This window comes from Saimiri boliviensis, chromosome 2 (assembly GCF_048565385.1).
Source record: "Saimiri boliviensis isolate mSaiBol1 chromosome 2, mSaiBol1.pri, whole genome shotgun sequence".
Classification (NCBI taxonomy): domain Eukaryota; kingdom Metazoa; phylum Chordata; class Mammalia; order Primates; family Cebidae; genus Saimiri; species Saimiri boliviensis.
The window spans coordinates 36,643,190-36,667,228 of record NC_133450.1 but is presented as its reverse complement, the minus strand read 5'-3'; the positions used below and the strand labels follow the sequence as shown (position 1 = coordinate 36,667,228).

General features: G+C 36.7%; 1 protein-coding gene and 1 pseudogene across 15 annotated transcripts in view; one reads left to right on the top strand and one right to left on the bottom strand.

Annotated features, from left to right (window-relative positions):
- Positions 1-24,039, top strand: part of GPHN (gephyrin) — a 664,399-nt gene that overhangs the window by 558,271 nt on the left and 82,089 nt on the right. For all 15 annotated transcript variants that reach the window (XM_003924444.4, XM_010335175.3, XM_010335173.3 and 12 more), the window contains 4 exons: positions 7,079-7,134; positions 19,774-19,893; positions 21,478-21,536; positions 22,663-22,816. In XM_003924444.4, coding sequence (XP_003924493.1) covers positions 7,079-7,134; positions 19,774-19,893; positions 21,478-21,536; positions 22,663-22,816 — 389 coding nt within the window. The remainder of the gene's footprint in view (positions 1-7,078; positions 7,135-19,773; positions 19,894-21,477; positions 21,537-22,662; positions 22,817-24,039) is intronic.
- On the bottom strand, positions 9,965-11,118 carry LOC104650780 (developmental pluripotency-associated protein 4-like; annotated as a pseudogene).

Sequence of the window (24,039 nt, the reverse complement as noted above, 5' to 3'; positions counted from 1 at the left end):
CATTAAGGTGGGAGTGAATTTGAAACATAAAAGTAGATAAAAGAAAAGTCAAAGTGGCATATTTACAATTTGAATCAATATAGTATTTTTATTCTTTCATTTTTGGAGTTTGTTTCTCCCTTCGCACTGATAAAGCGAATCATCCTCTTGATGCATTCACACCCTCCTATTTAGATGTGAGTGCCTGTTGTCTCACAGTTTCTTTGTGGATATTAATAAAGGCAAAAATATCTCAGAACTACAAATTCAGCCTTCTTGGAAAAAGTTCATTTGAAAGGTTTATTCTTTCAGAACTTATTTTGAGATCATTTGGAAAAAAAGGAATATTTTGAACAAACCAGGAATTATTTTCAGAGCCATGGTAACATACAGTTCTGAAAAGATATATTAAGAGAAAGCTTTGCCATTTGGTACAGAGAATTCTTAAAGTTTTTTTTTTCTTGTTTATATTCTGATTAAAATTATGTATGGAAAATGCAAAAATAATCAAACAGGACATTTTAAAATTGCCCATTAACTTACTCCCTGGCCCCTATTAACATTTCATGAATTTACCCCACATACAGTGAGTTAGAGTACACTAAAATTCAATATAGACAATCCATAGCCATTGTAATTTAGAAGTAGTTCTTATTCTTTCAACAGTACTCACATTTCAGGGCTTTTTTGTATCCATTTCAATCCACTTTGGCTACAACTGGTTCTGCAATTCATTTGACAGCCTATTTTGTTCCTTACTACAGGTTACTTTCAATGAAAAAGAAGGCTTTATAATACAGGAGTAATACTCACATGAACAGATAGATAATTTGGAATGATTAAGTTTAGCTAATTCAAGAAGAAAATATTTAAGAAAATAATACCTCCTTTCCCAATACTAACAATTAATAGGCATTTTCCCTGGAAGATAATGGTAAAGAATGCATGATGATGACTTCTTACTCATGTATCCTATGCCCACTTCCATGCTTTCCATAAGAAAGGGTAGCCAGTTATAATTCCAAACGATTTGTCTAATTTAATACTTGAGTGTAATTGCAGCAAGTATGAATCCTCTTGTCACCTTCTCTTGTTACCTTTCCCTAGCAACCCCTCCTGTAATCTTAATATATTTATAAATATTATTCTCATGCCTTTCTTGCAGTCTCAGACAGTGTAGTTCTATTAGTAGAGTAGACAAATTACTATTTCTTCTGCCTTATTCCTCTATCACCTATTTCCCAGAACCTCTGAAAGTTATGCCATCTCTATGTGCTCTAATTTGTTCAGCCTTAAAGTGGAAATGATGATACTCTTTGTTATTGAAAATAAATGAATAGCTCTACAGTATTTCAAGAGACTTAAAGAGAGATCACTGTGGCTGGAACATTAAGATGAAGGACAATTCCATGGCAGATAATTTGAGGATGATTGTTTTCTATATACACCATGAGTAGTTATCTAGTGGTATCAATTTCATATCATATAAATAACCAGAACTCTTCAAATAAATGGGTGAACAAAACTAAAAGTATTTTCTGGACATTAGAAAAAGCAGGACTAAGAGGGAACAGCTTCAGAGTCTTGCATTAAACATGAATTGTTTACGTAATGCATATGCCATTAGGGTTTGGTTTATATTGCTTTTACCACTTCCTTCTAAATTCTACAGCTGCAAAGCAAAAAAACTCATTAACAGATATATCAGAATTACAAAAGAAACAACTCTATAGAAATCCTTCAAATCCATCCATCTATTCTAATGACATACTGTGGCCTACTTTCTTTTTTTCTTTCCAAGCTCTAGGTTCATGTGCCATCATGCCTCCACTTCTGCCCTCTCCTACCTAAACTTGTATAATTCATCTGGAAAAACTGCAACTTTTTTTAACCTGTCTCCTTTATAGATATTCTTAAATAAATATAGTCATGCACCACATTAATATTTGGGTCAGCAACAGACTCTTACATGATGGTAGTCCCATAAGATTATAATGCAGCTGAAAAATTTCTATTGCCTACTGATGTTGTAGCCATTGTAAGGTCACATAGTACAACACATTACCTTTCCTATGGTTAGATATGTTTAAATACACAAATACTTAACATTGTGTTACAGTTACCTATACAGTATTCAGTACTGTAACATGCTATATAAGTTTGTAGCCCAAGGGCAATAGGCTATACCATATAGCCTAGGTATATAATAGGCTATGCATCTAGGTTTGTGTTAGTACACTCTATGATGATATTCACACAACAAAATTGCCTAACAATGCATTCCTCAGAATATATCCCCGTTGTTAAGTGACTCATGTCTGTTCAACAAATTAGATAGATTGATAACTATTTTTCTGTCTTTATAAGACAAACCTTGGTGTTAATGTAAAATTCAGACTCCTGTAGTTCACTGGTTTTTTATTCCTTAAATTTTCTTAGTCTGAATTTGTCTATATTCAGTTCAATCTTATAGTGCTATGCTTCTTAAAAAGGGTAATCCATACACTGGCAGCCTCAGCATCAGCATGTTAGAATGTAGAATCTCAGGTCTTGTCCCAGCCCTACTAAATTCGAATCTGTATATTCACAAGATTGATTTGCATATATATTAAATATTGAGAAATAAGGGAAACAATAAAAATGACTCCTCTGTTGGTACCAAGAAACTTCTTTGTAGTTGGTTGACTGATTCTTCCTTAGCCAGCAACTGGAAAGATTCAGGGTAAAGTGGAGAACATAGTGCAAGTGAGCACATATTCTTTCCACAACTGGTATACTTTCCCTGATAACAAAGACCTTGCTCCTTGGAATCACTTCAGAGCCCTTTCGCATATGGACCTCCCAGAGACTCCATACTAGGCTTGCCCCAGATGACCTCCAGGTCCTCATTATTCAGTTTATTTAGAGGATTGTGCAGAACATTGATATGAGTATTTTGAGGATATGTGCATGTGTGGGAAAACAGGAGAAAAGAGAAATACTTCCCACCTAAAACTTTATGAGAATGCCAAATTTCTTTATTATTTTAACAAATATTTGTTATCAACAATGAGCTAGGCACTATGCTAGACAGAATAATGACATAATCTAAGTTATACAGAATTAATCAAAGCAGTCTCTTTTTTTGTTTTTTTTTTTTTTTTGAGACAGGATCTCACTATGTTGCTCCAGCTGGAGTGCAGTGATACAATCTCAGCTCACTACAGCCTCCACTCCCTACCTCCCACCCAGTGCTCAAGCCATCTGTGTGCCTCAACCTCTCAAGTAGCTAGGACTACAAGCACACACCACCACACCTGCTAATTTTTGTATTTTTTGTAGAGACGGGGTTTTGCCATGTTGCCCAGGTTGGTCTCAAACTCCTGAGCTTAAGTGATCTGCCCAGCTGAAACAGTCTTTATAAATATTCTTAAGATGTTGACTCAAATTTTGAAGGAAACAATATACATGGATCAGCAAAAAGTATATGTAACAAATATAGAACTTTGTGTTAGAAAATATTGCTTATTTGTTCATTCATGCATGAATCATCTAAGAACATTTTTGGAGCCACATTCATTCATCCACCGACCATTTTGAATACTTAACATATTTAACATTTATTTAACACCTATTGTACAGCAAGTGCCAGGGATTTGCAAATACTGTAAATACATTTAGAAGCCATAATTAATTTCAGGATACATTGGCGAAACAAAAGAGTATGGAGCCAACTTTTGAGGGGAGAGGAGTCAGATATGACTTCATAGAGAAGATGACACTTGAGCTCAGTCTTAACAGCTAAAACAACCTTTAATCAGAAGGCAAGAATACGAAAAGAACACTTTAAATAGCAGAAGTAGCATATGTCATGGAGCTGATATATGAGTTATCTTGGTACTCTCAGTGAACTATAGTACTAGCAGTTGAGAACAGCTGGAGTATAAAGTATAAGGAAGACATGAACCAAGGCCTTTGCACGTAATGTTCTCTTTGTGCACAATGATGGGGCACTTCCACTTTATGTCTTTTTCTCTCTCTCCCTCTGCTCCCTTCCCTTTCTGTCTCCCTCCTTTCCTCTCTCTCTCTGCTCCCTACTCTCTCACACACATACACACCCCTCCTTAGCGCTTACTCATTCTTCATATTAAAATCAGAAATCTTTTTATCATGCTTTCCCTGACTCCCCAGTGTAGCTCAGGTACTTTAATTGTATACTCTCATAAAACCGTGTTTCTTTGCTTTGGAGTGATTTTCTTAATTTGTATTTATATATTCATTAATGTGATTATTTATTTGATTAATATCTGCCTCTCCTGATGCATCAGTGGCTTTAAGAGTTTTATTTTAACCACACCCATGGGAAGAAATACATTAAATATATATTACAAGCCAATGATATACACACACATATGTAACATATACAGTATATATAAATATACATACATATATACATACAAGCAAAAATAAGTTTCATGAAATAAGAGTCACCCTTACCATGTGTGCTGAAATATATTTTCTATCCTTTTCATTTAAAAATTATTTACAAGTTGATTTTAAAGCCCACCTCCATTTGTCATCCAGAATTTGAAAAACCTTATGACAGATTAGCACTGCACTAAAACAGAAACAGTGTCTAGGTTTACCCCCAACTCTCTCTCCAGCTCCTGATATAACACTTGGGGCTTGAAAGACACTCAGAAATTTACTGAATGAATAAAAGGAATGAAGAGCTTCAAAGGTATTAATTTAAAACTGTGATTATACGCATTTTTTCCAAAAAGAAAACTGAAGGTTAGAGAGGTTTAGTAATTTTGCTGAGAGTCCCTGAAGCTAACAGTAAACAGAACCAGGATTACATTCAACTTTTTTTTTTTTTAATTCCAAAACAATACTAATTTCCCCCTTGTGCAGGAAGTAAAAAAAGGCAAAATGGAGCAGGCCTGGTGGCTCAGGCCTGTAATCCTAGCACTTTGGGAGGCAGAGGTGGGTGGATCACCTGAGGTCAGGTGTAAGAGACCAGTCTGACCAATGTGATGAAAACTCTTCTCTACAAAAAAAAAAAAAAAAAAAAAAAAAAAGAAAAATTAGCCAGGCATGGTGGCATGCTACCCGGGAGGCTGAAATTGCAGCATCCTGAACTCAGGAGGCAGAGGTTGCAGTGGGCCAAGATCACACAATTGCACTCCAGCCTGGGGAACAAGAGCAGAAATTCCATCTCAAAAAAAAGAGAAAAGGTCTAGGTTGCTATAGGAGGTAACAAGCTGATAATTATTTCTCTACTAGAGAAATAATTTAAAATAAGTTTATTCATGTTTGAGGTACAGTTAGTGTGTAACTCTAAAGGATAACTCATGTTTTAATTCTCTACAGTAAAAAAATTATCATTTTCTCTGACAGATAGCAAAAATAAGTCGGGGGATAGAAGAAACAAGATTGGTCTGGAACGCAGTGGTGCAATCTTGGCTTACCCCAACCTCTGCCTCCCATGTTCAAGCAATTCTCCTACCTCAGCCTCCCAAGTAGCTGGAATTACAGGCATATGCCACCACACCCAGCTAATTTTTGTATTTTTAGTAGAGATGGGGTTTCACCATGTTGGCCAGGCTGGTCTTGAACTCCTGACCTCAGGTGATATGCCCTCTTCGGCCTTCCAAAGTGCTGGGATTACAGGTGTGAGCCACTGCACCCTGCCTGTTGTAAAAACTTTTTAAACCTTTTTAAAAAATAGCCCATGAAAGTGGCTTAAGAAAATAACATTGCAGAAAAACTCTTCTATAATAGTTTTTACAAGTAAAAACTGAAAAATACAATCTGATTCCAAAAAAACACAAGAAAGGCAAGAGTTTATTAACTGACATAATATCTATAAAACATAAAATGCAACATCTCGTGACAAAAGGAACCCAGTGTTAATTTTTGTCCCTCTCCACATCAGGCTAACCAAAACCATTTATGCAAAAAAGGGATGACTTCATTATAAACAGTGTTTTATATAAGCCTTTAGAAAAAATACCACTTTGTAGCTATATCAACAAGCAATTAATCTAATGTCCTTTTAAAAGGGGAAAATATTATTATTTATCTGTATGATTGCAAATGTAATCTAAATATTTATAAAGTATATATTTTCTATATATATGCCCCCAGAACTCTGCTGATAACATGGAGGTAATGGTCATGCTCATAAAACTTGCTAGATTGGCATTTTTGCCCAGTAGTGTTGGTCTGAAAGCCACATCATATGTTAAGAAAACACTTTTGAACTTCCAAGAATGTTTATGCAGCGAGCCATTGTTATGCTACATATATATTTTTTTAAATAAATTTTTTCCATCCTAATTCTGGGATTTTTTTATATTTAAAAATAAATCGCCAATGAAAAATGTGATGTAGTACTGCCTATGTATTTTAATTCATAAACAGAATTTTGATACATTATTAAAAAATACTGTGCTACAATTATGAGACTGGATTTTAGTCCTAGCTCTACCATTAACCAGAAATTACTCAAAGTACTTTACCTTTTCTACCTGAATTCTTTCTATAATTCATTTCCTTCAGCTGTCAAGTGAAGAAAGGAATGTTCTTCCTATTTCACATTATGAAGTCCAGACTGGGAGATAAAAAAGAAAACAGTATGAAGTGGTTAAAATTTTATAGAAAAATGGAGACATATGGATATATATACCAATAGTGATAAATCCATATATATATATGTCCATAAGTGTGCACACGCACACACACACACACGCACACATCCATACACATGGATAAGGTGGTATTTATTTCGGAAGATGAGCTAGAAGAACTTATTAGAAAAGCACAAGGGTTGAAATTATGGGGTGACAGGAAGACCATCTCCAGTGACACCATGGCACAATTTGGCACCCGTGGTACAATGAGGACCACTTCCTGTCAATGCATGTGAGTTGCAGATACCGAATATTAAACCAGCAGTAACAAACCCATTGTCACGCCTAGGAGGTCAGAAAAATATTACACTTCTCTAAGGCTTATCAAATAATATGAATCAAATTTTAGAATTCCAGTATTGGGTTCTTATTCCATGCTATAGGTCCATACTGATGTTTGTTCTTGGCTCTGTTCCATCTCACAGCTGCTGATGGCCCAGGAGATCGTTTCATCATTGGGGAATCCCAAGCTGGTGAACAGGTGAGATTGATAGACCTGAAAGACACTGAATCTAATGCTAAACTTCTCCTATCAATGTAGTCAGAAGGTTATCAAAGGGTTGAAAGTATAGTTCCCATGAGAACCAAAAGAATTATTTCTTAATTGAAAATATCCACATCTATTAAAATATGGCATAGTATTATTAGTATGTCTCACAGACATGCCTTACAAGCATTTTCCAGCCCTGTGATAGGGTATTCTTTTTTCCCTGGGGGAAAAAAAAAAAAATGTTCTGAATAGAACAACAATTTCTAGGTAGTCTTCTCAGACTTTTCCCCAACTTATGTTACAAATAGGGAAATTTAGAAGAAGTAGACTCTGGCTAATTATTAAATTTTTCTCACTTGGGATCTAGCCAGGGAACAGGTATACATATATTAAGAAATGAAGCAGCCGGGCATGGTGGCTCACGCCTGTAATCCCAGCACTTTGGAAGGCTGAGGCGGGTGGATCACTTGAGGCCATGAGTTCAAGACCAGCCTGGCCAACATGGTGAAAGCCTGTCTCTACTAAAAAAGAAAAACTAGAAAAAAATAGCCAGATGTGGTAGTGCATGCCTTTAATCTCAGCTACATGGGAGACTGAGGCATGAGAATGCTTGAACCTAGGAGGCATAGGTTGCTTGCTGTGAGCCAAGATCACACCACTGCACTTTAGCCTGGGCAACAGAGTGAGACCCTATCTCAAAAAAAAAAAAAAAAAAAAAAAAAAAAAAAAAAAGAAGCAGTAATGGGCCACAATGGAAACAAAAGTCCATTTGACACTTTGAGACCAAAAATTGGCCACTTAATTGAAAAAAATCAGTTAAAGTGGGAAATTTTTTTATACCTTTAAAATAAATATAAATTTAACTTAAATAAATATTAGTCAATAATTTGATGAAGAGCCAAGGCCCTTCTTTTAAATAAGTATGCTATTTTAATTTCTTTCAGGTCTTTCTTAACATAAACCACACAAAAGGCAATGTCTATGATTTCCATTTTGCTTTATTTCAAGTGAAAAAAAAAAACTGAAAGATACTTGCAATACATAGAAGAGCAGAATCCTTTTAGATTTTTATTACATTTTACACTCTTTTACAGTTTCCTCACTCACACCTAATTTCACAGCATTTCTTTTTAGCAGCATTTTTAATGAATGTTTCCAAAAGGTTTTACTTAATTTTTTTTTAGTATAAGAAAAAATGTCTATTATTTATTACACTGAACGATTCTGACCACCAGCAACCAATAGGGGGCAGGAGAGAAAAACATCTTGCTTCTCAAAAAACTTTTCTGCCTTCCTCTAACATTTTTTGGGATTCTTTCCCAGACGTATCACACCTGTATTATGACAGTTACAAATTTTTCAACTCTGCCACTCCTTCCAGTGAATTATTTTTAGTATCTTCATTAAAGGGGCAAAAGAAAAAAGATCCTCTACCTGTAATAACAAACCAATGTTGGAAACAGTCATTAAAATAGGACAAGTGAAAAAAAGATCTGTTCACAGACTTTCAGGACTATAAATGTAGGAAGTACACAAAAAAATTAAAAATTTATTATACTCCATAGAATACATTAAATATGTACAGTTTTTTGTATGTCAGTCATACCTAAGTCGTTTTAAAAACAAATGATCCAACCCGTACCACCAACTAATATGAGTCATGCAAAAGAAAAATCATACATTTTGGTTTACTCCTACTTTGAATTAAGAACACTAACAATAATTTGCATGCAATGAATATGGTTCCCTAAATACAACAGATGAATTATTTTATATATACATCTTATTTTTATTTATGGAGAACTGGTTAATAAACACATTTTAAGTTCAATATATCGTGTATTTATGAGTGGGAAGCAACTTCAAACATTTTAAACACCAGAAATATAGAAAACAATTAGAAGTTAAATAATACAAAGTGCCTTGTGTATTGATCCTGGAGTCAAACCATAGAAATCTCAGGTTATTAAGAGAACTTTGAAAAATATTGTTTTGAATATTAAAAATCATGTGTTTAGGAGAGGGAGAGAATTAACAGCCTTCCTTTGCCTTAAAATACTTTACATTTTATGAAATTGCAATTGGAATGATGCAGCTCCTAAAGTAGTCAGTGTTCAGAGGAGGGAAAAATTGAGCATAGGAGCAAACTGTTGTTTTTCTCAACTCCTTCACAATGCTCAGCTGAAGAAGTTCACACTTAAAAGAGCTGCTGAAGGCCAGGCTCCATGGCTCATCCCTGTAATCCCAGCATTTTGGGAGGCTGAGGTGGGTGGTTCACTCGAGGCCAGGAGTTTGAGACCAGCCTGGTCAACATGGTGAAACCTCCTCTCTAATAAAAAAAAATACAAAAAAATTGGCTGAGTATGGTGGTGGGTGCCTGTAATCCCAGCTACTCAGGAGTCTGAGACAGCAGAATCACTTGAACCCAGGAGGCAGAGATTGCACTGAACTGAGATTGCACCACTGCACTCCAGCCTGGGCAACAGAGCAAGACACTGTCTCAAAAAAACAAAAAAGCTGCTGACATCATTTATGTTTTAGAAAGGTAGTATAAATGAGTTTTTCTACATATTAATTACAATTTATCATAATTTGTGAAATGTTTTTCCGTTTTTAAATGTAAGAGTCTATATCTGTCTCTACTCACAAAGCAACAGGCAATGCTATGGGTCTTAGACTAACATCTGCCACCCCACCAGTCTGCATGGCCCATAAATAGGTGTGGAGAGGACCAGAGTTCACCTGTCAGCAACACCACAGAATCGGACTCTCCAGTCTTTCTGCCATTAATTCCCATAGATGTGGGCTTTTCCCTGGTACTCTATTTCCATTGGAGGCTTTTTATTAAGACCTTGTTCCTGTGAACACATTTGGGGCACAACATATTGTCTTCAAGGTGTTGGGGTGGAAAATTGGAGGCACTCACTCTCCCTTCTTGCTTCTCTGGAACCCAGGCTTGACCAGCATGAAACTGCAGGTGAACCCAAACATCTGTGTCTGCAGGGAGACGTTTTCCCTAGACCACACACCACCACCTGAACACCACAGGCCTCTTGTGGAGATTCCACTGTCTCTGGCATCCTTGCCCTGGCTGAAATTCTCGCCCAGGAGGCCAGCAAAGCCTCTGGGGCAGAAGTTGTCATCACAACTGTATTAGCTCCCTCAAGGAGAGCAGTGGACTTTTCCAGGGCAGGCAGCCCCTCCTCAGGGAGAAGACCCACTTCAGGAGGATGTGTCTCAGAACTTTGCAGGGACGTTTCCCCTTTTTCCACCATTAATTTTTTTTTTCAATGATTTCTGGATTTTGGCCTTTTTTGCTGTGGTAGGAAAATCCTTTTGATTTGGGTAGGCAAAGGTACACAGGTACCAGGCTGCAGAATGCCCCGATGAATCACATTAACAGGTGGCAGTTTAGAGGGTAATGGAGGGATTGGTATCTTCTGAGGTCTGGGGTTATCACTGTACTCTGCCTTCTTAGGGCAGAGCACTTTGTCACCCTTGACAGATATTTTTCCTTTGGTTCCCTTTGCTGATGTTCCTGACAAAGCAATTGTGTTTGGTTGATTAGAAGCCTGCTGATCTGTCGCCGGGCGCGGTGGCTCAAGCCTGTAATCCCAGCACTTTGGGAGGCCGAGGCGGGTGGATCACGAGGTCAAGAGATCGAGACCAGCCTGGTCAACATGGTGAAACCCCGTCTCTACTAAAAATACAAAAAAAATCAGCTGGGCATGGTGGCGCGTGCCTGTAATCCCAGCTACTCAGGAGGCTGAGGCAGGAGAATTGCCTGAACCCAGGAGGCGGAGGTTGTGGTGAGCCGAGATCGCGCCATTGCACTCCAGCCTGGGTAACAAGAGCAAAAACTCCGTCTCGAAAAAAAAAAAAAGAAGCCTGCTGATCCTTTTCCCTCAACTTCTCTGTGGAGGTCTACTCCTTTTCTTTTGCCTTCTCCATACTCAGAGAACCAGCAGAACTTGGCAAGATGCTTCCAGAATGGCCTCTGGTCCAAGATTCTACTTTTTTATAGAAAAAAATAACTTTCACACTCATGTATCATTGGTTTATGTAATATTCATTTAAATAACCTAATTCGGTTAAAACTATTGTCACAGACTGGCACAAACAAGTTTGGGAACAAACTCAATTGATTCTTGGAGTGGCAGCTTACAGGTATACAAGAGAAGGGTCAAACAGCTTCAAACTTAAAGTATGCTGTGACCATTGTTATGTTTAAGAGGAAGTAGAGTGCATCTGTCAATCCAGTGAGTTAGGAAGGTTGGTTGATAGAGCTCCTACGTTATTTAATAGAACTAAAAGAAAACCAAAGAACTTTTTCCTTTCCCCTCTGCTCCCCTTCAAAGTTTCCTCTTCCTAAGATGGAATACTCAACTGCTGCTACCAATCAATATATAAAAATAAAAGTGGCAAGAAATACATAAATAATAATTTTCGAGATGAAGGCAGCAGTTTGCCAAACACTATGTTCCATGCCTTTCTTCCTTGGCTTAGCATGGACTAACAGTAGAAATGAGTTAAATAAATATGTAGGAGAAGGATGGTGCCAATGGTGTTGACCCTAGCTTCCTTATTTCAGCATTCAAAAATGAAGAAGATTCACATACAGCTCCCTGAAGCTAAGCTGGCACAGTAGTGGTACATATTTTTGTCCATGCTGCACCAAGCTGGCTTTCATCCCCATGACCATTTTTCTGACAAAAAGAAGAGCTAGGCTTGATTTTTTAAATAAATGACTTATATTATTTTGTTTGTTTATTTGGGTTTTTTGGGGGGAGGGAGGTTGTTCTTGTTTTTTGGTTTTTGATTTGTTTTTTCTTGAGACAGAGTCTTGCTCTGTTGCCCAACATGATTTCAGCTCAATGCAACCTTCATTCCAATAGGGACTCTGTGTGAGGGCTCCAAACACACTGAGTTCTCTATTCTGTTCCATTGGTTAATGTGTCTGTTTTGATGTCCAGACCATGCTATTTCAGTTATTATAGCTTTATAGTATATATTGATTTCTGACAGTGTGATGCCTCCAGTTTTCTTCTTTTTGTTCAGGATAGCTTTGGCTATTTTGGGGTTTCTTATGGTTTCATACAAATTTTAGGATTTTGTATTTCTGTGAGGAATGTCACTGGTATTTTCATAGGAATTGCATTGAATCTGTAGATCACTTTTGGTAATGTGGTCATTTTCACAATATTAATTCTTCCAATGACATGGGATACTGTTTCTTTCTTTCTTTCTTTCTTTCTTTTTGTGGACTCTTCAGTCTGTTTCATCAGTATTTTATAGTTGTCCTTATAGAGATTTTTCACCTCTTGGCTAAATTTATTCTTAGATTTTCTTTGGTAGTTATTATACATGGGATTGTTTTCTCATTTTCTTTCTCTGCTAGTTTGTTGTTGGTGTATAGAAATGCTAATCATTTTTGTATATTGATGATACATCATTTTGTATGTTGGTGTATAGAAATGCTACTCATTTTTGTATGTTGATATGTCATTTTTGTATCCTGCAGCTGTACTATATCAGTTTTAAGAGTTTTTTGGTGTAGCTTTTAGGATTTTCTATATGTAAGATCATGTCATCTGCAAACAGGGACAAATTGACTTCCTCCTTTCCCCCTTTGGACGCCTTTTATTTCTTTCTATTGCCTCACAGTACTGTCTGGGACTTGCAGTACTATGTTGAATAAAAGTGTTGAAAGTGGGCATCCTAGTCTTGGCCCAGATCTCAGAGGAAAAGCCTTCAGCTCTTCCTTGTTCAGTATGATGTTGGCTGTGGGTTTGTCATCTAGGGCCTTCATTGTGTACATTTATTATTTTTATACCTAAGTTGTTGAGAGTTTTAATCATGAATGATTGTTGAATTTTATCAAATGTTTTCCTAAGTCTGTTGAGATGATCACATGGTTTTTGTCCTTCATTCTGTTGGTGTGATGTTGGTATCATGTTTATTGATTGGCGTATATTGAACCACCCTTGCATCCCCAGGGTAAATCCCACTTGAATATGGTAAATGATCTTTTTAATCTGCTGCTGGGTTCAGTTGCAAGTGTTTTATTGAGCATTTTTGCATATAGGGATTTTGCATATAAGGATATAACATTTTGCATCAGGGAAATTGGCCTATAGTTTTCCTTTTTTGTGTTATGTCATTTTCTGGTTTGGGTATCAGAATAATGCTGACCTCATAGATTGAGTTTTGTAAGAATTCCTTCCTCTTCAGTTTTACAGAAGAGTTTGAGAAGAATTAGTGTGAGTTCTTTAAATGTTTGTTAGGATTAAGCTGTGAAGTCATCAGGTCTTGAGCATTTCTTTGATAGGAAACTTTATTACAGATTCAATCTCATTATTATTCATAATCGATCTGTTCAGGTTTTCTATTTCTTTTTGGCTCAAGCTTGGTAGATTGTATGTATTGAGGAATTTACCCATTTTCACTAGGTTTTCTAATTTTTTGGCATATAGTTCTTCATAGTAGTCTCTGATGACCCTTTGTATTTCTGTAATATCAGTTTTAATGCCTCCTTTTTCATTTCTGATTTTGTCTATTTGGGTCTTTTTTTTATTAGCCTAGCTAATGCTTTGTCAATTTTGTTTATCTTTTCATAAAGTCAACTTTAATTTCATTCATCCTTTGTGTTTTCTTTAGTCTCAATTTCAGTTATTTCTCTGATCTTTATTATTTCTTCCTTCTTCTGATTTTTGATCTGGCTTGTTCTTGCTTTTCTAATTCCTCAAGATACATCACCATGTTGTTTCTTTGAAATCTTTCCACTGTTTTGATATAGGTGTTTATTGCTATAAACTTCCCTTTTCATGCTGTTTTTGCTGTATACCATAGGTTTTTGTCTGTGGTGTTTCTATTTTCATTTGTTTTGGGAAACCTGTTTATTTCTCTCTTAATATCTTTATTGATCCATTGATTGCTCAGGAGCATGTTATGTAATTTCTACTTGTTTGTACAATTTTGAACGTTCCTCTTGTATTGATTTATAGTTTTAGTCCATTGTGGTTGGAAAAAAATATTCGATAGCATTTTAGTTCTTTTAAATTTGTTGAGACTTGTTTTACGGCCTCACATGGTGTATCTGGAGAATATTCCATGTGATAGTGAAAAAAATATGTGTATTATACAGCTCTTAGATGAAATGTATCTGTTAGGTCCATTTGGTCTAAAATGTAATTTAAATCCAGCATTTCTATGTTTATTTTCTATCTAAATGACTTGTCCAATACAAAGAGTAGGGTGTCAAACTCTCCATATTATTGTATTGGAATCTGTCTCTCCTTTTAGATAAATAATGCTTGCTTTCTAGTGGGTGATCCCATGTTCAGTGCACGTATAGTTATGATTCTTGTATCCTTGTGGTAAATTGAACCCTTTATAATTATAGAATGACCTTCCTTGTTATTTTTTTTTACGGTTTCTGACTTAAAATCTGGGGGGTTTTTTGTTTGTTTGTTTGTTTTTGTTTTTTGAGTTGGAGTCTCGCTCTGTCACTCAGGCTGGAGTACAGTGACACAATCTTGGCTCACTGCAACTTCCACCTCCCAAGTCCAAGCTATTCTCTTGCCTCTGCCTCCCAAGTTGCTGGGATTACAGGTGCACACCACCATGCCCAGCTAGTTTTTGTATTTTTAGTAGAGACAGGGTTTCACCGTGTTGGTCAGGCTGGTCTCGAACTCCTGACATTATGATCTGTCTGCCTCAGCCTCCCCAAATGCTAGGATTACAGGCATGAGCCACCGCGCCAGGCCAAAGTCTGTTTTATCTGATTTAAATGTAGCTACTCTTGCCTGATTTTGGTTTCCATTTGCATCAAACATCTTGATTCATTTCTTTACTTTCAGTCTATATGTGTCTTTATAGGTGAAGTGAGTTTCATGTAGGCAGCAAATAGTTGGGTTTTTTATTTTTAATCCATTCAGCTAGTCTGTATCTTTTAACTAGAGAATTTCATCTATTTACATTTAAGGTTATTACTGATAGGTATGGACTCCCATCATTTCAATGTTTTCTGGTTTTGCTACCTCTTACTCCTTCCTTCTGTTATTATTTATCATTGCAGTTGGGTGGTTTTCTATATTGATATGGTTTTATTCTTTTCTCTTTCTCTTTGGTTAATCTGCTCTACCAGTGAGTTTTATGCTTGTGTATGTTTTTATGCTAGTGACTATTGTCTTTTGCTTCCAGATAAAGAACTCCCTTGAGAATTTGTTAGACCAGTGTAGTGGTAATGAATTCTCTCCATTTTTACTTGTCTGGGAAAGACTTTATTTCTTCCTCATTTCCAAAGGATAGCTTTGCTGCATGTAGTATTCATGGTTAGAATTTTTTTTCTTTTAGCACTTTGAAGATAACAGCCCCTTCCTTTCCAGCCTGTAAGGTTTCTGCATAGAAAACTACTATTATTCTAATGTGTATTTCCTTATATGTGACTTGATTTGGAGACATATGGATTTCTTGGGCCTGGATATTCATACTTTTCCCCAGACTTGGGGATTTTTCAGCTATTATTTTATTAAATAAGTTTCTTATGCCTTTTCCTTTCTTTTTTTCTGAAACTCCAATAATATGAATATTTGATCTTGTATGGTGTCCCTACACGCTTTCTTCACTCTTTTTCATTCCTCTCTCTCTCTCTCTCTCTCTCCCTCTTTCTCTCTTTCTCTTTCTCTCTCTCTCCCTCTTTCTCTCTTTCTCTCTCTCTTTCTCTCTTTCTCTCTCTCTCTCACTCTGCCTAACCCCCTGGGTATTTCAAATGACCTTTCTTCAAGTTCAAAATTCTTTCTTCTGCTTTATCAAGCCTGCTGTTGAAGCTCTCTGTTGTCATTTTGTATTTCATTCTTTGAATTATTCAGCTGCAGGATTTCTGTTTGGTTCTGTTTTATGATTTCTATGTATTTGTTGAATTTCTCATTCTTATGAATTGTTTTGCTGATTTTGTTGAATTATCGACATGTGTTTTTTTGTATCTAATTGAGTTTCCTTAAGATCATTATTTGGCAATTTCTTTTCCAGTAGTTCATTGATTTCCTTTTCATTGGAGTCTGTTACTAGAGATGTGTTCCTTTAGTAGTGTCATATTTCCTTGCTTTTTCATGTTTCTTGCATCCCCATGTTGATCTGTGAGCCTGGTGGAACTACTGCTTCTTTCAGACTTTCTAGGGTGGTTTTGTAGAGAAAGACTTTCACCTGTAGTTGGGTTTTGATGTGCTGCTTGCAAAGAGTGTGGTGAGTTTCTGGACAGGTGCAATGGTGTAGTCTCTATGCAGCTTTTTCAGTTGCATTCAATGTCAGCAATAACTGTGAGTACCTCAGTGGCCTAATCCATAGAAGTTTGTGTCAGTGGTAGCATTGGCATAGGTTATTAATATCCTTGGTGTCAAGGGATTTTGGATTCCTCCTATTCTTATTTTCCACACAGTAGGGAAGAGTCAGCTGAAGGGATCCATCTTGGTGTCAGGTCTGACATGTCCTCCAAGCAGCTACAATGGCACTGGGCTCAAAATATGGTGCTTGGAATGACTGTAGGGCTGGAATCCAAGGTCTTATGAATCCATTGTGGCACCTGGTTCTTGGGGTTCAGGTTCACTCTCTGTGGCAGAGTTGGGTGTAGGTTATCCAAAGAACCAAGTTTTTTGACTCTGAGGCACTCCCTAGCAGCTTGGATCCAGGTGCCCTGGTTGTACCTGTGATTTTATACCTGCTGGGTATGGTGTAGCACTGACCAAACTCCAAAGAAAAAGATTTTGGCCAAGGAAGCAGGATATGGCTGCAGCTCAGGAACCTGAGCCAGTGGGTCTCAGCGGCAACTGATAAGGTACTGTGTAGTAGTGACTCTAGACCCATGGATGGTAGGGCTACACAGATCCTTGCCTCATACTCTGAGGCCAGGTGCAGCAGCAGCAAATACCTTTAGAATGGCAGAGCACAGCTGTGGTTTGATCCCCAGGAGGATAGCATTCAACACAGAAATTACTCAACTCCCCAGAAATAGGGTTATCTCAGCAGCTCAGACTCTAAGGGGCTATAGCCTAGCTCCAGAAAAGCAGAGTAGTAGAGTTATTTGGCCTGTAGGTCAGGGTATCTTGGCTCAACCAGTGCTCTGTTTCCCTAGGACATGAGCAACTACATCAGCTCAGCCCTGGGATGCATAGGTGCTCAGCTTGGCAAAGTGTATGCCAGATACTTTCTAGCCCTTGCCATAACAGAGCAATAAGTCTGGGAAAAGGATGATTAAAGAAGATTAAAACAGAGGCTATCTCTAATGTCTGGATGGAGTTAAGGCAAACCAACAAAGGTATCTGCAGCACCCAGATGCTAACAACAGCGAGATTTCCTTACTGCCTCTTAGTCTGAAGGAGCAAAGAAAGACGATGGTACCCAAACTTGGGAAGATTGATAGCTATGGGAGAGGACTGCGCAACAGCAGCCGTTGCCGTCAGTAGTAGAGATGTCCTAACCACCACCAAACTGTACCCCAGGAGGAAAAGAACAAGGGGCATGAAAACCCTACTTTTCTGTCTCTCTTCTACCCTCTAATTTCTTACTGGTCCCTCTCTTTGGCTGAGGCTCAACAGAAGCCAAAGTGATGAGAACCTGGTTAAAATAGTCCATTAGAGGTCAGCCTCTGGGCCACAGCACAGAGTAGAAAATAATGATGTGATCCGGAGAGGCAAACAGAAAATGAAACAAATAATTTGCCTTTGTAAGGCTTATATTCTAGAATATATAATGCACTTAACACTCTACCTAGCATAGATTGTGGGTTCAATAAGTATTAGTTATTGGTAGTATTGTTTGCAGTAATAATATTATGAAGAGAAGATTTTTAAGACTTTTCTAATAAATAAATTTACTTTGATTGTACTTTCAGTAGTAGAGTATTTTTTCTTAACCATTCCCTAAGCTGTGTGTATATGGTTTATTTTACTTTATCTTATTTTGGTGGTTAAAATAACAACAATGACAAAACATACACACACACATAACATTAAATATACCATCTTAACAGTTTTTAAGCTTATAGCTTGGTAGTGGTAAGTATATTCACATTGTAGATACCCAAGATTTTAAATAGAGTTATGAGTCACTTAACCAAGATATATTCTGAGAAATACATTGTTGGGCAATTTCTTATTGTCTGACCATCGTAGAGTGTACTTACACAAACCTAGATAGTTTAGCCAACTACGCACCTAGCCTACATGGTGTTACTGTATGGAATACTGTATGCAATTATAATGGTAAGTATTTGTTTATCAAAACAGAAAAAGTACAGTTAAAAATATGGTAATCTTAATGGGACACCATCATATATGCAGTCCAACATTGATCAAACTATCCTTATGCAGCACATGACTATACTTATGAGGCAGACATCTTTAGAAAGAAATCTTTTGGCAGGGGTAGAGGATTAATATTGTCTCAGGATGTTTTCTTAGGGGGAATTTGAAGCATTCCTTTTCCAGACTCCAAGCTAAATCATTGCCCCTGATAAGTGACTTTCCTGAGATCAGATCAAATCTATCAGATTAATCTTACAGAAAAGTGCTTTTCACCAAGTTGTAAGAAGTTAGTAGGGCAGGTTCTATCTCTTATACCATCAGTATGAGAACACAAAACAATGAAAATCTTGTTTTTCATTTTCAAAAGTAGTATTTAACCTAGGTAATTACAGACACTAATCATTTTTAAATGATTTAGTTATATTTGCTCAACTTCTATTATTAATTCATTAGTAAGCTAATATGTTTTTGAATATTTTCTTTTTTTTTTTTTTTTTTTTTTTTTTTTTTTGAGATGGAGTTTCGCTCTTGTTACCCAGGCTGGAGTGCAATGGTGAGATCTCGGCTCACTGCAACCTCCACCTCCTGGGTTCAGGCAATTCTCCTGTCTCAGCCTCTTAAGTAGCTGAGATTACAGGCACACGCCACCATGCCCAGCTAATTTTTTTTTATTTTAGTTTTAGTTTAGAAACAGGGTTTCACCATGTTGACCAGGATGGTCTTAATCTCTTGACCTCGTGATCCACCCACCTCGGCCTCCCAAAGTCCTGGGATTACAGGCTTGAGCCACCGCGCCCAGCTGTTTTTGAATATTTTCAAAAGCAATAATTAAAATATTTCTGGCTTGCCTTTATTTAACCAAAAAGTTTAGTTAATAAAGTACTGCATTTCTCAAACATCAGAACTTCAATAAATTATAAAGGTGCTGGATTTTTTTTGTAATTGTTATTTATAATTTATATCCTACCATTTTTTTTTCTTACAGACCCTCAAATCACTTTACATATATTAGGAAAATTCACATTATTTGAGGGGGCAAAAGTGGCAAATGTAAATGGCAGTTCTTCTAAAGTAAAGCAGAGCACCAAGAAAGACACCTAATAAATAGTCATTACCTTAAAGTACCTATGCAATCAGCTTAAATGAACTAAAGACTCTGGTGTGAGTGCACCTGTTTGTGGACAGCCTTTATTACACTGGCCCAAAAAAGAAAGTAAAACTTCCTTTTATGGTTTATTTATTTAAAATATTAAAGAAATTAACATCCTTTGCAGACTTTTCCTTTGCAGCAGCAAAGTACATCAACTGGCTTTTTCATGTTTATTTCCAGCCAACTCAGACAGTAATGCCAGGACAAGTCATGCGGGTTACAACAGGTGCTCCAATACCCTGCGGTGCTGATGCAGTAGTACAAGTGGAAGATACCGAACTTATCAGGGAATCAGACGACGTACGTCATCATCAAGTCCTATTGTGCTGTTGTTCCTATGGCAGTATTATGTCAAAACCATTTTCTGCAATGTTTGTGGGATTAACCCAGTTATTCTGGCTTATGGTGGGATCTTATATTGTAGTATTTGAGTCTCCAGTAAATAAGAAATTTCCTTAATCTTGAAAATCTGTTACTACAGGACAGCTTTCTATGATCATTGCTGTTATGGCAAAATTTGAACCATATTTAACCCAAGCAGTTTCACATGCAAACAAAACAAAGTACCTCAAGAAAGCAGAGATAATGGTTGACATACTTCCCAGAGCAGAGACATTAATAATTGGCATACCTTCCAGCTGAGAAATTTGCCATTGAGACTAGCTTCTGATAAAATGTCAAGGAGTTCATGAAATTAGAATTTACTAAAGAAGAATTTAACAAAAAACACTTGGGCAAGTTCTTGAATATTACACTAAGCCAAGTATTTGAATCAAATGACCCTTTCACCTCTGGTTTTCTGTAATTCAGGAAAAAGCAGTGCCACCAAATGACAGCCTAGAAATACTAAGTGTATGTCAGTTTTCCCTCCATTGCCTCAAATAAAAGATGCTGGGATCTTTTTGGACCTAAGCAAGCCTGTATTACACTGAAAATAGTGGCAAGTTATTGAAACCAAAGTATAAGCCAGTAATAAAAGTAGAATAAATTCAACTGAGGTTTTAATAATAAGCTTACTTGTTTTGTGAAGAAGGTTTAAAGATATATTTTAAAAGCTAAGGTTAAAAGATATATTTTAAAAGCTAAGCTTAAAATAAAAATATATTCTCCCAAGCTGAGAAGATAGTAAAATTTGGCCATGCCAAGAGACAGACACTTTCCTTGATCTGGAGATTTTCTTTTTAATCACCTTTCCACATACAAGGCTTATAAAATTCAACTGTTGGCAAACGGACCACATTGCCTGCTGTTAAAACTGTCTAAGCAGATTTATTGGCATCAGGGAAGCCAGCAGAGCTTTGAAATCCGGAACACATGCATCCATAGACTCTGCCAGATGACAAGACACAGTTCCAGTGTCACAATATTATTCATAGCCCATAAATGTAAAATTGATTATTGCCATTAATGTACAGGAATCTACTACCAGGCAAACTGTAAGTCCTTTACTGAAATTTCTGCAGGTATTTGGTAACCTTGGCATGGTATTGAACTCATGATTCATGGGAAGAGAAGAAAGATATTATTTCCACACACACTTTGTTAGGGTAGCCATCTATATCCATCTACATATATGTAATATATAAATATATAAAGTATATATATAATGTACTAGTTCAAATATTAAATCTTGCTTTACAGTTGGTACATTTTTTAAAAACATAAAAATTAGACCAAAAAAATTGTATTTATTGGCACCAAACCTTCTAATTTTTCAGGAACCTGTGTTAGAAATTCAGTGTTTTCGAAAGGTATAGCAAATAGTTTTGGGTTTCTCTATATTTGTATATATCCTAGGCCTATCTGATGGTAAAAGTATCTGAGTAGCCAAATTCTACTGCCCAGAAATTCTGTTTGAAATTACATAACCTGCTCTTATTATAGGGCACTGAAGAACTTGAAGTGCGAATTCTGGTGCAAGCTCGGCCAGGCCAAGATATCAGGTAACTTCAAAACACATACAATATATAGCCCACTTTTATTTCTTTTCTTTTTTTTTTTTTCCTCACCCATCTCTCTTTAGTCATTTTTTTTAGCCCACTTTTGTTTCTACATGATCATTTACTCAGGAAACCCTGGGTACTATAAATCTGTAGCCACATCAATTGGCCATTAATTTTCAGGGCTTTAACAAGAAGAAAAATGAATTGTTTCACATCTCTGCCTTCCTACTTTTTAATGAAGGACAGTAAAGGCAAGTTAGTCAAAAGCAAGATGAGAAAGAGGGAAATATTCTACATACGAGCCTACATATTCTACAGTTAATTCTACTCCTAGATAATCCAGAATTACCGAATCCCATCCCTAAGTAATCCAGAATGTGGGTATTTACACAATTAAATTATAGCATATGCTCTACTAAGCACCAATAATAAGGGAATAATCTGCTCCTCTTTATATACAAAGATGAGGCTACTGTCCTATAATAAATAGTGTGTATACCTTAAATTATTTTTCTTACAATGGAATATGTTTACCTTGATTCCATTAATACTAATTTGCTGAACATCCCTTTGTAATGAAACTATACTTCTCCCATCCTTATGGCAGCACGCCAAGGTGAATGTACCTCTGTGGCCACAGATCAGGACAGACCTAAGTGAAAATTACCTCTATGACCATAACCTCATTAGCATTATTCTCCTTGCCACAAAGCTAGCCAGCTGTGGACCTCTTATCATCAATGCTGCTAGATATTTTGATACAGATTCTTGCCTTATCAAAGAAAAGTTTGCAATTGGCAGTTTTGCTATAATGTAGCACAAAACAATTTGTAATTTTCTTCACAGGTACTCAAGAAAACAAAATTTCAAATATGAAGTAACAGGTTCTTCTTTAGTAGTAATATAATCCAATCCTATTTCTGTTTTCTGTTGTGTGATTTAACTTTTAAAATTAAAAAAGCATAGAATTTTTAGAATCCCTTCATTTCGTTATTTTTCTACTACTTTGGTTCTTGACTTTTTTCTCCTCTTGAATGTCCTCCTTCTTTGACACTTAAGTTTCCCTCATGAGTTGAGAAAATGTTGTTCTTAATCACACTGTTTATGGTTCTGCTTTGACTTTCAGACCCATCGGCCATGACATTAAAAGAGGGGAATGTGTTTTGGCCAAAGGAACCCACATGGGCCCCTCAGAGATTGGTCTTCTAGCAACCGTAGGTGTCACAGAGGTTGAAGTTAACAAGTTTCCAGTGGTTGCAGTCATGTCAACGGGGAATGAGGTATTAAAAATAAAAGTGGGGAGAGGGCCTGTAAGATAAAGGTATTTCTGACATCTGTTTTGCGTTGTAAATAGAATGTTGTATATTATATATCATACCAATGGGTGCACATTCTTATAACAAGGAAACCATAAATTGACCTTAGGATAGTTTCAAGCTCAGAATATGAAGAACAAGGAAGAACCAGTAAAAAACATATGTATTATGAAATGTTCTCTTCTATTTACTAGAATGAAATATTATAACCAATGGCCTTTCCACATATTCAACATTTATAAACAAAGAATTTTAGCTGCTAGCTATAGCTATTAAACTATGCAAACTCAGTATTTAGTCCATTAAGACAATGAATTGTGGCCATCCTGCTGTTGAAATGATAGGCCACTTCTGTGTGGTAAGTATCAATGAATCAGGACATCATGGCTAGCACTTCTTGTGAAAAGTTCCATGTAATCTTTAATCACCAAGAGGGACTTGATAACCAGGTTTTTTTTTTTTTTCTCTCTCTCTCTCTCTCCAGCATCTCTAGTGGCATGGTATTCAGAATGGGTCGAAATGTCATTTCATTCCTGATTTAGAAAAGAGAATTCAATCCATCTCTTTCTGAGAACTCTTGAAAAACTTCCTATTGCCTATTTTGCTTAGGTTGTGCAAAACTTCAGTCAGAAACGCTAAGGTCAAATGGAGAATATTAAAAAGTGAATCTGCTGGAAACTCAAAACCTTATAGAAGAATCAGAAACTATTGAGATTTTTAAAGTATTAATAATTCCTCTGACCTTACTATTACAGAAAAATTAATGGCATTTAAAAAAATTTCTTTGTTCTGAAAATAAACCCATCATTATTTTTAATTTCTTGAAGTCTTGGAAATGAAAATTTTCAAAGGTCGTTTTAGGACCTTATAGTTCTTTTTTTTTTTTTGAGACAGAGTTTCGCTCTTGTTACCCAGGCTGGAGTGAAATGGCGCGATCTCGGCTCACCGCAACCTCCGCCTCCTGGGTTCAGGCAATTCTCCTGCCTCAGCCTCCCGAGTAGCTGGGATTACAGGCACGCGCCACCATGCCCAGCTAATTTTTGTATTTTTAGTAGAGATGGGGTTTCACCATGTTGACCAGGATGGTCTCGATCTCTTCACCTCGTGATCCACCCACCTTGGCCTCCCAAAGTGCTGGGATTACAGGCGTGAGCCACCGCACCCGGCCCTTAGGACCTTATAGTTGT